This window comes from Chenopodium album, chromosome 1, assembly GCF_948465745.1.
Source record: "Chenopodium album chromosome 1, dcCheAlbu1.1, whole genome shotgun sequence".
Lineage (NCBI taxonomy): Eukaryota > Viridiplantae > Streptophyta > Magnoliopsida > Caryophyllales > Amaranthaceae > Chenopodium > Chenopodium album.
This window is the reverse complement of record NC_137834.1, coordinates 84,755,821-84,769,622: the sequence shown is the minus strand read 5'-3', so window position 1 is coordinate 84,769,622 and position 13,802 is coordinate 84,755,821. Positions and strand designations below refer to the sequence as shown.

The window sequence follows — 13,802 nt, the reverse complement described above, 5'->3', positions numbered from 1 at the left end:
TTCAATTCCTCCTTCGAAATAGAGAACATGATCCAAGACTTGATTTCTCGTTTCTATATTATTGTGAGTATTATGTTATTTGAAGTATTAATTTGAGTTCTCATTATGATTTGCAAATCTTATGATGTTTAGTATGAAATTTGAAACTCGTTCATTTTTTTTTTGTGTAATTTGATGATCATGTATTACAATTATAGAGCATTTTTTGTTGAAAGTTTATACTAATAAATAATAATCCAAACTTTGGATGTACCACACATCTAACAATAATCTAACTTTCAAATTGAGAAAGAACAAACAATCCCACTTTTTAAGCAACACAGGACAGAAGACATATAACAACACAACATTCAATTCAAGATCTGTTAAAAAAAACAAACATGTAAGATAACATTTATAAGATGAACAATACTTATTCGATCATTTGATTATAAACAAAGTAACAGCATACATTAACTTAAAATGCCCCTAGGAGCTTATTTATAGTGGATAACAAGTAGTGAGGCACAAAGAGATTACTTATGAGGTAACCCAGACCATAATCATGAGTTGCATAGATCGATCAAGGGGCTTTAACACCAACCTTGCGAGTTTTAGGAAGATCGGTAGAAGGCTGTGCTTGAGCCTGCTCGACACCGCCACAGTAAGCGGGTCCGCTGCCACAGTAGCCATATTGGCTACAGCACAGCCCATTGGGGCAAGCCCCATTGACACATTCTCCTTGTCCCATTGATGTACCCACCATAAGGGTCATGATCACCATGATTACCACAAAGCTCTTCACCTTCATCATTTTCACTCTTCTTAACTTTTGTAATTAATTTACTCTTAGTATTTTTCTCTTTGTTTTATGAGTTTTTTGTGTGATGAATTTGGCTATGAATGAGGGGGTATTTATAGGGTTTTGAGATGCAGAGTCTTTTGGGAAAATGCATGGATATTTTATTGGCTACGCTACTTAGCTATATTATTGTACGTGTACATTATCATATTATTGGACCACCTTTGATTAAGTTAAGCATTGAATATTCAACACTGGTTGGGATAAGCTGATAGTACTATCAAAACGGTTTGACAGTTCGGGTTCGGTTCGGTTTGAATTCGGTTCGGTATTAAATCGGGTCGGTTTGAAATCGGTTTGAGTGTCTCACGGGTCAGTCTCAGTTCGGTTAAAATAGTTATTGGTTTGATTCGGTTTCGGTTTATTCTTGAGCGGTTTTAATTCGGTTCGGGTTGTAAACAGTCCGAGTGGTAAACGATTCGGTGCAGATGGGTTGCGATTTATTAACGGTTCGGTGTAAACGGTTTTTATCCCGGTTCAAACAATTTCGAATTGCAAACGGTTTGGGTTAGAAACAGTTCGGTTCTTTTTCGATTCAGTTTATAATTAGTTCGGTTCTTTTTCGGTTCAGTTTATAATTGGTTCAATTCTTTTTCGGTTCAGTTTATAATTGGTTCGGTTCTTCTACGATTTAACGTTATTCGGATGGTTCTATTTCGAGTTTATTAAATTACGGTTCGGGTCGGTTTTCGATATCAAAAAATCGATTATTTATCGAGTCGTTTTGGATTCGGGTAGTTAAATAGTTTTGTTTGAAATTTGATAGTACTTGCTAACCGTTTGGATTCGGTTTTCAAGTGGTTCGGTTTATAAACGGTTCGGTTTGTATACAGTTCGGTGCTAACGGGTCGCGGGTTGTTAACGGTTCAGTGTAAACGGTTTTATCCCGGTTCAAACGGTTTCGGGTTAGAAATAGTTCGGTTCTTTTTCGGTTTGATTTCAGTTTGGTTTAGAACTGGTTCGGTTCATTAACGGGTTTGGTTCTTATATGGTGTAACGTTATTCGGATCGGTTTGGTTTCGGGTTCATTCACATACGGTTCGGGTCGGTTTTCGGCTTCAAAAAACGGTTTTTAATCGGTTTGGTTCTCATCTGGGTCGGTTATTTCGGTTCGTTCAACGGTTTCGGTTTAAAATTTGAGAGCACTAGATAAGCAGGTTACGGAGTACAAAATATACATTCCCTTCCAATTTTCTGAAAGTATCCGATTTAATTTGCATGACAGTATCTTTTAATGCAGAAATTTAATCAATAATATATTTAATTTATCAATAATTTATAAATTGTTGGTATTTTACAAATTATACGTTCAGATAGTTCTAATATATACCCAAATAACTATGTTTAATCTTACGTAGTTTATTGCAATTTTGCAATAACATGCAACATTTGTCAAATTATTGTACGTGTACATTATCCTATTATTGGACCACCTTTGATTAAGTTAAGCATAGAATAATCAACGTGCGCTCGTGGGATTAAGCAAGTTGCAAATTACTACTCCCTTCTCCATTTTTCTTTTTTAGTACCTAGTTTGATGGTACTTGTTATTTATATTAGGACATTTTGTAAGAAACTACCTTTTGAAGCAATTTTTTTGCAAGAAACTACCTTATAAAAATTTTGTTGTAAAAAAATAAAAGGTTTTTTTTGTTGTAAGACACTACCCTTGGTCGGAATGTGAGTGTTGACCTTAATTTCCCGGCGTTGACCAAGTCACGTGCTTGTCACATGACTTTTAATCTTCTTATTCCCCCCTTTTCCCCCTAATTTTCCCTCTTCTCTCCACCACGGCACCACCACCTCTGCCACCACTTACCCCACCCAACCCAAGCCCAGATTCGAAACCCTCTTCCTCCTCCTCCACTCTCTCTCATCCCAAACCAACGCCCAACCACGCAGCCTCACGCAATCCTCCCAAACGACGCAGCCCCCCTGAGGCCCCAATCGAAAACCTCCCTGTTTCAAATCACGCAGCCTTACGGGAAGGAATCTGGGTTCGTGGGGGTAGGCGTTTGGGTTCGTGGGGTTGGAGTTTGGGTTCGTGGAGGTAAGGGTTTGAGTTTGGGGTTGGTTTAGGCTCGCCGTCGGGTTGGTTTGGGAGGGTCGAATAGGGTGTTTAGTGTGGTGGTTATATATGTTAGGTTTAGATTCGTAGGGGGTTTTGGTGGTTGGGGAGGTTGCGGCAAGGGGTGGGGGTGTGGGGAGATCGCCGGAATCCGACGACCCCGATGGTGGGGCTGGTTGGGGTGGGGGGAAGTTGTCGGGGAGTGGGGGAGGTGGCTGGGGTGGTGCAGGGGCTGGGGGAGGTGGCTGGTGGTGTTTTTTTCTGTTTTTTTTTCTTTTAATTTTTTTTTGTTTTTTAAAGTTTAAAAAAATAATTGACCAATAATTAACGATTGACACGTGGCACATAACTTACAAAAAACGGCCATCAACAGGTAATGGATATGTGGGAGAAGGTGGGTTATAAAGGTTGGATTTTTTTTTAGATTAATAAAATATTGGATTTTTATTGTCAGACCGCGCAAAGGTTGGATTTTTAGTTTCCATTTTTCCTAAATAATACTCCCTCCGTTTTTAATTTCTTGTTACATTTCTCCATGCGCGGAGTTTTAGCAGAAATTGTAGAAAGTATAATAAAATATGGAGGTAATTGGGTAGGTAAAAAAATAAAAAATTGTAAAAAACAAAAGTAGTGGAGAGAATTAGAGGAGAGAGAATATAAAATTAATAAAATGTGATTTAGGTTGAATCCACTAGGTGAGAGAAATGAATTAAATATTATAAAAACTTTTCAAATAAGGAAATGAAGCAAGTATTTAAAAACGGTCGAATAAGGAAAGTGGAGCAAAAAACAGCTGAATAAGGAAAGTGGAGCAAGTATTTAAAAATGGAGGGAATACTTCGTAAGTTATAAAATTTAATACTTGTATTACATATATATACTACACATATAGAAACAACTTTACTAATTTTTGGTGTTCCACCCGGTTTACCCTTTGGGCTAATCCGGATTCGGGGATCAGTTCTGGGTGGTTAGGTTCCAGTCTCCTCCCGATTGTTGTTGCGGGGGATCGAACACGAGTTCTCCCTACCAAGTGTAGTCCCAATCACCACTACACCAACAACCAATTGGTAAACGACTTTACTAATTAGCCTCACATGTTTGTTTTTTGGGATTTTCCATATGGTAACACTGGCTTTTCACTTTTCCATATGGTATCCAAATGTATTTTTTCTTCCATGATAGGCAAATTAATTTGGGAATAAAAGAGTGGCTCCAAATAAAAATAAAAATAAAATAAAATAAAAAAAATTCAAGTTGACGCCCTCAATTGAGACATGGGGAGGAATTATGGTTTGGATTCTAATTCTTCATTTTCGAGTCATTTGTCAGTCGTCACCATCTCCGTCGACGACGGATGAGGTTGCGAAAGTTGGGACCTAGGAGGCTAGAATTAGAGTATATCATGGGGTTCAAGGTGATGGTTAGATACTCAAGATTCATTTTATATTTCATCCCTCCATCCATTATTATTACAAGATATCTTGAATAAAAAAAACCAAAAAATAATGCGCCATAAGTATTTATGAAGATAATACACTTGTATATATATTTTTTTTTTGAAAACATACACTTGTATATATTTGTATACTTGTATAGTTGTATGTCATAAACTTTCTTAACCATTCATGCATGTTATCACGTAATAAGAATGAAAGACTAGTCTACACTGGATAGTTTGACATCATTAAGAAAAGACATGATTATTTTGTATATTTCACAATTTTCATGCAAGTTGTACAAAAATCTAATTTCAATTAATACTTGTATCAGATCTTCAAAAACATTCTTTAAAAATAATAATATTTTATAATATCTAATTTTAAAATTAATATACAAATGTTTTACTTAGCAAAATTTGACCTAAAGAGTATTTCAGAAATTTTTATTTTCATTGCATAGAATTTTGACAAAGCTTCATTAAAATAAGATTATTCTAATGTATTTTCAATTCAATCTTCTTTTACCTCCAAAATTAATTTGAACATAATTATACTTTCAAATAAGTAAATAAAATAAAGTATTTAATGATAATCCACTTATACATCATTTTTTTAAAGTAATTCCACATTTGTTAACACTCAACTTTAAACTTAAGTAAATTTTTATAGAAAACTAGAGTTATTATATTTGAATAACACTGTATTATAGAAAAAAATAGTATAAATTGTGAGTATATTAATTTCGTACAGATTAGTACATAATATTGTTGAAGTGAGTTTTGTTAAGTGTTAAAAAGTAAATTAAAGTGAATTCATAAAAAATAGATAAGAGTGTATAATATTACCAATGTTTTTATAGTTTAAATGAAACAACAATTTCTCGATCTCTTATATAAAAAGTTTTAAATAAGAGATATCTTTTCAACATCCTCAATTCCTTAGTTTCCAGTTTTCCACCGATATATAGTGAGTATCGAGATAAAAAATAAAAAAATAAAAAAATAATTCCAATGGAGAGAACGCCATATTTGACAATTAATGATCATTTGTCTTAAAATCTTACATGATGGCATATTTCTTTCCAAGAGGGGCTCAATCGATTAGTTCATATTCAAAGTAGATTCAGGATTGATCCATCTACAATATTTGACAATTGTTTGAAGTAAAAGGTCCCATTATTGTGTACCATTCATATATACTTTGGGCCTGTTCTCATTGACTGAACTCGGTTGAACTGAACTGAACTAAACTCAGCTGAACTGAACTGAACTGAAATGAATATTTTATAAGAGAAGGAAATTAGGAATTGAACTGAACTGAACTAAGCTGATTTGAGCTGAACTGAACTGATCTGAAAATAAACGTATGAGAACAGACCCTTAATCATCCATTTCTAACTGAACTAGATAGTAGCTAACAGATAGAGTTATAGGCCGCTTAAGCCATGTGCTTACAAACTTATCCCTCATTTTTAAGAAGGATGTACAAATTAAAAGTGACGAATTAACACCCAACCTCTACACTATGTTTGAATAGAGTGATATGGAGGGAATACAAGAAAAAAGAAAATAAGGGTTTCGACATCCTTTCTTGGATACCTAATACAAGGAGGGAAGGGAATAAAATGGAATTGGAAGGAACACTCAATTTTCTTCCCTCGCTCCCCTCCCCTTCACCTCCCTCGAGTCCCTCCCCTTCTTTTCTTTCCTATTTCATAATCCAGACAACGAATCAACCAATCTCTCCATTATTGGAAAGTTTTGGAAGAAAAATGGAAGGTCACCTTCTCCATCCCTAGCTCCCTCACCTTCGGACTTTCCCACCCCTCTTTTTCGTTTCCCTCCCTAGCTTTTTCTTCACCATTGTTATCCAATGCAAACATTATAGTGTCAAATAAAGTTTATCCCAAAAGTAATAGTAGAGTACGTGCAGCTTGGGGTTAATTGGGGAGCTGAGGTTGATTAATAATTAAAAAATTATCTAGCATAGATCCTTCAACACCTAAATTCGTAACGGTCTGTGGTAGAGCTAACATAGCTTTCCTTGGCCATCATATTTGCTTCCCTGGAGCCCTTGGATAGCTTTACCAATGGACTTTCCTTAATCACGTCCTTATAATATGGATAAGAATTGGCTATTTCATCAAGAACCATATTTATTTGCATTATTGATAATGCAGCCAGATTGAAAGTTGCCCTTCGGACTATATATATGATGTTGAATTTATTGCATTCCATAATTTCTCAAAATGTCTCCATCTGAAGCCGGCCATGATGGCTAGGGTTTCATCCATAAGAAAAGTTATGCCATGCAATGCCTTAGATCCAGTTTTCTAGCGTGGAACTTGTAGTCGTTGTAGATACAAGCAATGCTAAATTTTGTCATATACACCCAGGTATACAGTACACGAGGGATCATTTGCTCATTTAATCAACTAATTAGCAAATTGTAATTTTACACTTTTGTTTATTGAATGAGCAAATGGCTCCGAATGTACGGTACACTCAGTGTACCTAATAAGCTCTCAAATATGATAGAGAGTTTAAAGGGTTATTAAATAGTATATGGTTTTTAATAGTGGTTATCATCTTCTCTATCTAAAACTCTATTAATCACATAATCGATATATGTCTACGGGCCTGTTCACATTTACTGAACTGAGCTGAAACTGAACTGAACTGAACTAATTGGAGCTGAACTGAACTGAACTGAACTGATTGGAACTGAACTGAACTGAACTGAACTGAATTGAGCTGAAATGAATATTTTATGAGAGAGGGAAATTAAGAGCTGAACTGAACTGAACTGATTGGAACTGAACTGAACTGAACTGAACTGATTGGAGCTGAACTGAACTGAACTGAACTGAAATTAAGTAAATGTGAACAGGCCCATAGTATATATTTATTATCCTAATCTGTCATGCATGTATGGTTCTAATTGTAAATGTGTGCTCCATAGAACAATAAGCATTGTCTTTTTCATTTGAATAGTAATTGTAGAATAGTCTACGCACAACATGATCTCAGTAAGACAATAAATACCTCATTTTTAGATCATTATATTCCAAAAACTTTGAATTTTCTTTAATTTGTACATACATGTCGTCTAACCCATCCACTTAAACATGTTTCTACACTATACATTATTATTAAGTTGAAATTAAAAATGATAATAGGTCTAAAATTTTGCCAAAGAAAATGATTTGTTTTGAGGAAAAACACTAGCTAGCTAGCTAAGGTTGCAAAATTTCAGGCCAAATTTTCCTGTTGAAAATTATGCCCAATTCAAGCACTTGATTAAAAACATGAGTAAGACAGCATTCCAATCATACATTCATACCAATCAGTTCTGTAATTGCAATGTAATTTATAGCAACTATTTTAGCTGGTAAAAATCAGCTATTTTAATCTCAATTTTATAAAACACCGTACCAATCAGTTTTATGGAAGGTTTTTTTCTTTTTTTTTTTCTGTTTTTTTTGGGTGAAGTATGAAAGAGTATTTTACGGCTATGTAATATTCAAATTTTGTTTATGTCTACCAAATATTTCGTTGTTAATGCATTATCAATCTCTATCAGCTATACATTTTAACAGCATGGTATCTTGTAGTTAATGTTACTTAAAAATCTAAGCATCTGCCATTTTTCAAAGCCACTATTTTATTCTATGAAAAAACAAAATTTCATAAAATTAATCAAAATAAAAAATCATCAATATTTCAAAAATTTTGTCATTAATAAAAATTCAAGGTAAAATATTGATTATTACATCAATCACTAAAAAAAAAGGCATTACTCTTAGTATTTCCAGTATTTATAACTTGTCATAAGAACTTATTATACTTGAGAATAGGAAAATTTGTCAACAACTACCTTTTAATTTACCATTTTAGTTTACTTTATTATCATTTTTTTGTGTTCTATCCGGTTAATCCTTTGGGCTAATCCGGATTTTGGGATCAGTTTTGGGCGGTTAGATTCCAGTCCCCTACTCCCCTCCCAATTGTTATTGCGAAAGATTGAACCCACATCCTCCTTACCAAATGTAGTCCCAATTACCACTACACCAACATCCAATTGGTATTTACCATTTTTATTATTTGCAAACAACTATGTACCTTTTATTTTAAAATTTGCAAACAAATTACTTTATTTTGAGTTTTTGTTTTGGTACCACTACCATTTGACGGATACCGTAGACGACCCACATTCAACAATTTTAAACAAAATTAACTCTAATTACTTACATTAGACCCCATTACCTATTTTAAGCACCTTAATGTTATATCTATAGTTACTTTGAACCCCATATTAATATTTTTCTGTTTTAATTTGCCTAATTTATACCCAAATTAGATTAGTGTTTTCAATTTGGGGCTAACATAATATAATTCCAACATGCATTTGTGGTTTCAATTTGCGAATTTTACTCAAAATTTATATCGAAATCTTTCCAAAACATTTCTCTTAATCTTCAATTATAATTTAGGGCTCTCAATTTGGAATTAACAAAAATATTGACGAAATCCGTCAACTAGTAGTGGTACCAAAATAAAAATTCAATATAAGGTAGTTATTCACAAATTCTAAAGTAAATAGTAATTGTTCACCGCAAAAGTGCTAACTTAAAAGCTAGTTGTTGACAAAAAAATCCTAAAGAATATGAACAACAAAAATATCAAATAACAAAACTATATCAATGGAGATGTTGAATGTTGTACTAGATAGCGTGTTATTCATCAGATATTCGACTCATTCGAGTTTGAAGCTTTCTCTCTAAGAAGTATAGAAACATTAAATTCTATCACTAGAAGATCTTTAGCATGTTAATTGTTTCTCAGATAAATCCATTTTACTTTAAGTTTTCTATTCTCCTCTTGTATGGTGTCCAAGCGGTTTGCAGGAACTTGATTCCGTTTCATGATCTAAATTGGTTGTATAGATCATCTCATATTGAAGTCCCTCTCTACGTACTACCCTACTAGGTTGTGACCCTATTAATTACTTATGTGTTATTTCTCCTCTAAAATAGACTACGTGATTACGAGACTTGTTTCTCATATCTATTGTATTATATTAATTGAAAATTTTAATTTGAGGTCTCATTATGATTGCAAATCTTATGATTTTTAGTCTTAATATATTTGAAACTCGTTCATTCTTCTTTAAGTTTGTTTGATCATATATGTATTATGTTTATGGGGCATTTTTGTTTAAAAATTATACTAATAATCCAAACTTTGGATGCACCACACTTTTTAATTGACTACGAACAATTTTGTTTTTCTCTTTCAACACTTGATATAGTGTAATAGGATTCCAATTTTCTTAAAGTACCCGATTTAATTTGCATGACCGTATCTTTTAATGCAGAAATTTAACCAAGAATATATTTAATTTATCAATAATTTATAAATTGTTGGTATTTTGCAAACTATACATTCAGATACCCAAATAACTATGTTTAATTAATTTTATGTAGTATATTGCAAGTTTGCAATAACATACAACATTTGTCAGATTAAAGAGGTGGTGTATGTTTTTTTTGGTGTTTAGAGAGCCACAAGGGCGGGCGATGAGAATTGATCCCAAAATCTCTTGGAATCAGGAGAGAAATTCTAACCATTTAAGGTATCCCTCACTCTCATAGTGGTGTTACGTTGTATGTAATTGCCAAACGGTTGGGATACCTAAGAGGCTAAGAAAAATTAAGAGAGTACGAATAACTATTACACTACAACAAAAGGATTAATTAACAACGCTTTTTTTCTATAAAACACAGCGTTTGTAAAGCGCTATTGAATATATGCGCTGCTAAAACAATTATAGCGCTTAAGTTAAGCGCCATTAATAGTGTTCAATTTAGCAGCAGTGAATATAAAACGCTGTAAAATCAATTAAAATGGTGGGAAGGTTGATGACATTCATAATTGATTTATTTTGAATTAATCAATAGCATTTATTAGAAAGCGCTGTTAAATATTTTAAATTCAAAATCTATATAATGCATTAATTATAATTATTAATAAATATTTAGCTAAACAAATCAGTACAAACTAACCAAGATCTAGAACAGAACTAAATTTAATTTTCCAAATGAAATAAATGTCTTAAGGTCTCATAAAATACAAATAATATTAATAGTCATTTTTGGTAACACTCTCCAAGAAAGGGAAAAAATTACAGTACAATATATGTCAATTCAAATATATACATACCCTAATTAAGTCACTACAAAATTCTTAAATTAAAAATTTGTGGCCTATTACAAATTAAAATACATGGTGAATCAACCACATATTCACATGAGAAGAACATGACGTGCCCATTGAGTTCGGATTTCATCAATTTGGTCTTGATCATACCTTGAGACATTGCAATCATGAAAGTACTGCAAAATATAAAATAAGACCGGACAAAAAAGAATAAATAAAATAAGAATTTTGATTAACATAATAAGCATCAAATGTAGGCATATTAAGTTTAAAACAAAGAAAAGGTCATACATCTTCAAAAATTTGGATTTGCTTATGGTCAATGATCTCTTTCATAAATCTCATAACGTAATATCCACAATCAACGCCATTATTTTGTCGTGGGCACTGCATAATCATGACAAAAAAATAATCATAAATAATTTCAAAAATTGTAAATTATAACAAAAATTACAGTCATACAACATACTTGTATCTGCACCCACTTAGTGCTCATTTTAATCTTCTTTAACAATCCTTTTTCACTTCGAAAACCAAAGAGTGCTCTGCATAAGAACAAAATTGCAATAATTAACCATGACAAAAAAATAATCATAAATAATTTCAAAAATTGTAAATTATAACAAAAATTACAGTCATACAACATACTTGTATCTGCACCCACTTGGTGCTCATTACTTCGAAAACCAAAGAGTGCTCTGCATAACAACAAAATTGCAATAATTAACCATTGCATTTCACACTTGATTATGTCACCTTGAAAATTGCATTAATTAACCTTTGCATTTTACACTTGATTTCAAGTAATAGATCGATGATGAGATGACCATTGTAGATGAAATAAAAGATGCTACACTACACTTATGTCCTTATTTATACATTTCCTACATAATTCTCCAACTCCGTACCATTTCTGCCAGATCGAGTTGACACTACATCAGTTGCACAACTAAAGGTAATATTGTATTGTCTGCACTCCTATGGTATATAATTGCACAACTCAACAAGGCATCTTCTTACCAAATTTTTCGTTAGAAAACCATCAGAAATCTAGGAGTAAACTCACATGCCAAATCTTAAGAAGTAGCATATAAGAAACTAAAACAAGAAAATGACAATGAGCTTAGAATTATACATTCAACCTAAAAATATGAAAATCTGGCACTTTTTAGAGGAATTTTGCACCAATATTCATTAAAAGAAATTGAAAAAAGTCTCTAACCTGTCGACAATTGAACGCAAATCATCTCCAATTCCATTTCCTGTGCCTTTGTTATTTTCATTGTGTAGAGGATCCAGAAAATATACGATGTCATTATACGGATCAATAACACACAACACCCAATGAATCCTATGTAGTAAGGCGTAAAAACCAACTCTTAGTAGTTTAAATTATTCACCATGGACAAATATAATATAAACAAATAATATACATACCCAACATTATACGGTGCTAGGAAGACCCTTCCTTTAGTTGCCTCAACTTTAAATAATGTATTCTTGATGTATTCAGAACGAGCTCTTTGATCCTCTTCAACTTTCTTTATCTCTCCCTTCTTAAATTGTGCTACGGGAGATATCCCACTTGGACATAAAAAGCCAAATAAACCCACTAAACCAAGCATTTGGCAACGACGATGCAATAACCTACGAATTCATCATGAAAGATATATGACTAAATGGATCTTTAAAACTAAATATATCATGTAACCAACATAAACATATTTCCTTAAAAAAAAACAAAAAAAAAACAGTATAAACAAACAGCTAATAAACACTCACGACATGTGAATTACGATATGACAGACACCAATTTTTGCTTGGGCAAGAAATTGAAAAATCTCTTCACGGCCTATGAAGATCTCATTATTTTGACCAGGAATTCCCATGTCAATAAGGATGTGAATTTGTTCTTTCTGAGCCATCTTCAAAGTGTACTTGTGCATTATTTGAAGATCAGCCACAAGGGTGTCCGGGAATGGGATTGTCTCAATATTATCATCCAACTTTTGTGGTTGATATTCAAATGATGCATGAGAAGGTTCATCATTTCTTAATATGGTATTCAATGGAGAAGCTTTGGTCTTCTTAGCTTTGGGATCTGAAGAACTTTTATAACCTTGTGAACATTAGTAATCCAAAGTTTTTTTTTCAGAAAAAAAAAACAACTGTAAAAATTTTATAACCAACAAACGCAAAGTGGCAATCATCAAGAAATAATATTAAAAAAAATGGATTTATACCGGAACATCTGTAATAATGAGATGTGTGGGCCACAATACGATTGTGTTTATGGAATCTTTAAGGACGAATGCTTCACCATCATCGAGAGGGACGGGCAAAGGTGTATGCTCCTCAGTTGTATAATCTATTGCAACTCGCATGTAACCCGATGGTAATGATTTATTATGTACCACAGAGCCGTTGTTAACATTGTGCACCTTTCCAGTAGCTACCACTCTATAACTCGGATCTGATAAAGCTAACTGGCATGCAATTATTCCCTATATAATAAATAGTAAAAACTGATTTAGCATAATTCGTCTCAACTAAGACCTAACAATATAGCAATATAAAATTTTCAACACTAATGTAAGGAACTTTGGGATGGAGTCTGAAACATTATACCTTGCCCCTATTTTGTTCAAATAATTGTCTTTATAGTTATCTAACCACTTCAATTAGTAATTTTGCTAAATCATGTTGTTAGACAACTAGATATGTATGATATAATTTATAAGACTCATCATAAGAGTGTTAGAAAGAGTTCCAGTGGGAAGATAGAACCTCCATCAGGTTCAATATACCTCTAGCAACATGACATTCCCAGAGTTGTAGTATTGAATTCCCAAAGAATATGATAGGGAAAAAAAGAGTTGCAGTGTGAGAACGATATAAATTAATGTAAAGCTTATATTCCAAAGGCAACACCAATATCAATGTATTTTAACTTCAAAGTTTCACAACCAGCATCACTTTAACATATTTAATTATACTACATATAAGGCATCTTCACACGTGTCTTTAACAATCTAATCAAAATTTAATGAGAAAAATAATGAAATTTTTACCTCAGGAATTTGAATGGTTTTATTATGTTCCAAAGCTACTTCATCGGTGCTATAATTTTCAACAATCTCCTCATCAAGATGTTTCATTTTCTCCTCCAACCTCGATTTTTTCAATTCTTGTAGCTCTTGTTCTAAGAATTTGATACGTGATTCCATTTCTGT

General features: G+C 32.9%; 1 protein-coding gene across 1 annotated transcript; it reads right to left on the bottom strand.

Annotated features, from left to right (window-relative positions):
- Positions 1–10,434: 10,434 nt before the first annotated feature.
- On the bottom strand, positions 10,435–12,523 carry LOC145623939 (uncharacterized). The gene is made up of 4 exons (XM_081676861.1): positions 12,007–12,523; positions 11,792–11,920; positions 10,861–10,956; positions 10,435–10,745 (listed from the first exon to the last, which is right to left on the bottom strand). The coding sequence occupies exons 1-3, from the start codon at positions 12,192–12,194 to the stop codon at positions 10,911–10,913; spliced, it is 363 nt and encodes a 120-aa protein (XP_081532987.1). The 5' UTR covers positions 12,195–12,523; the 3' UTR covers positions 10,435–10,745; positions 10,861–10,910.
- Positions 12,524–13,802: the final 1,279 nt, after the last annotated feature.

What these genes read in the sequence shown, in the direction of transcription:
- LOC145623939 (XM_081676861.1), bottom strand. Translation starts at nt 12,194, where the DNA reads ATGCTTGGTTTAGTGGGTTTATTTGGCTTTTTATGTCCAAGTGGGATA. An exon ending in CTAGCACCGTATAATGTTGG is followed by an intron (nt 11,921 to 12,006) that starts GTATGTATATTA and finishes CTTACTACATAG; the next exon opens with GATTCATTGGGTGTTGTGTG. An exon ending in TTGCGTTCAATTGTCGACAG is followed by an intron (nt 10,957 to 11,791) that starts GTTAGAGACTTT and finishes ATGATTATGCAG; the next exon opens with TGCCCACGACAAAATAATGG.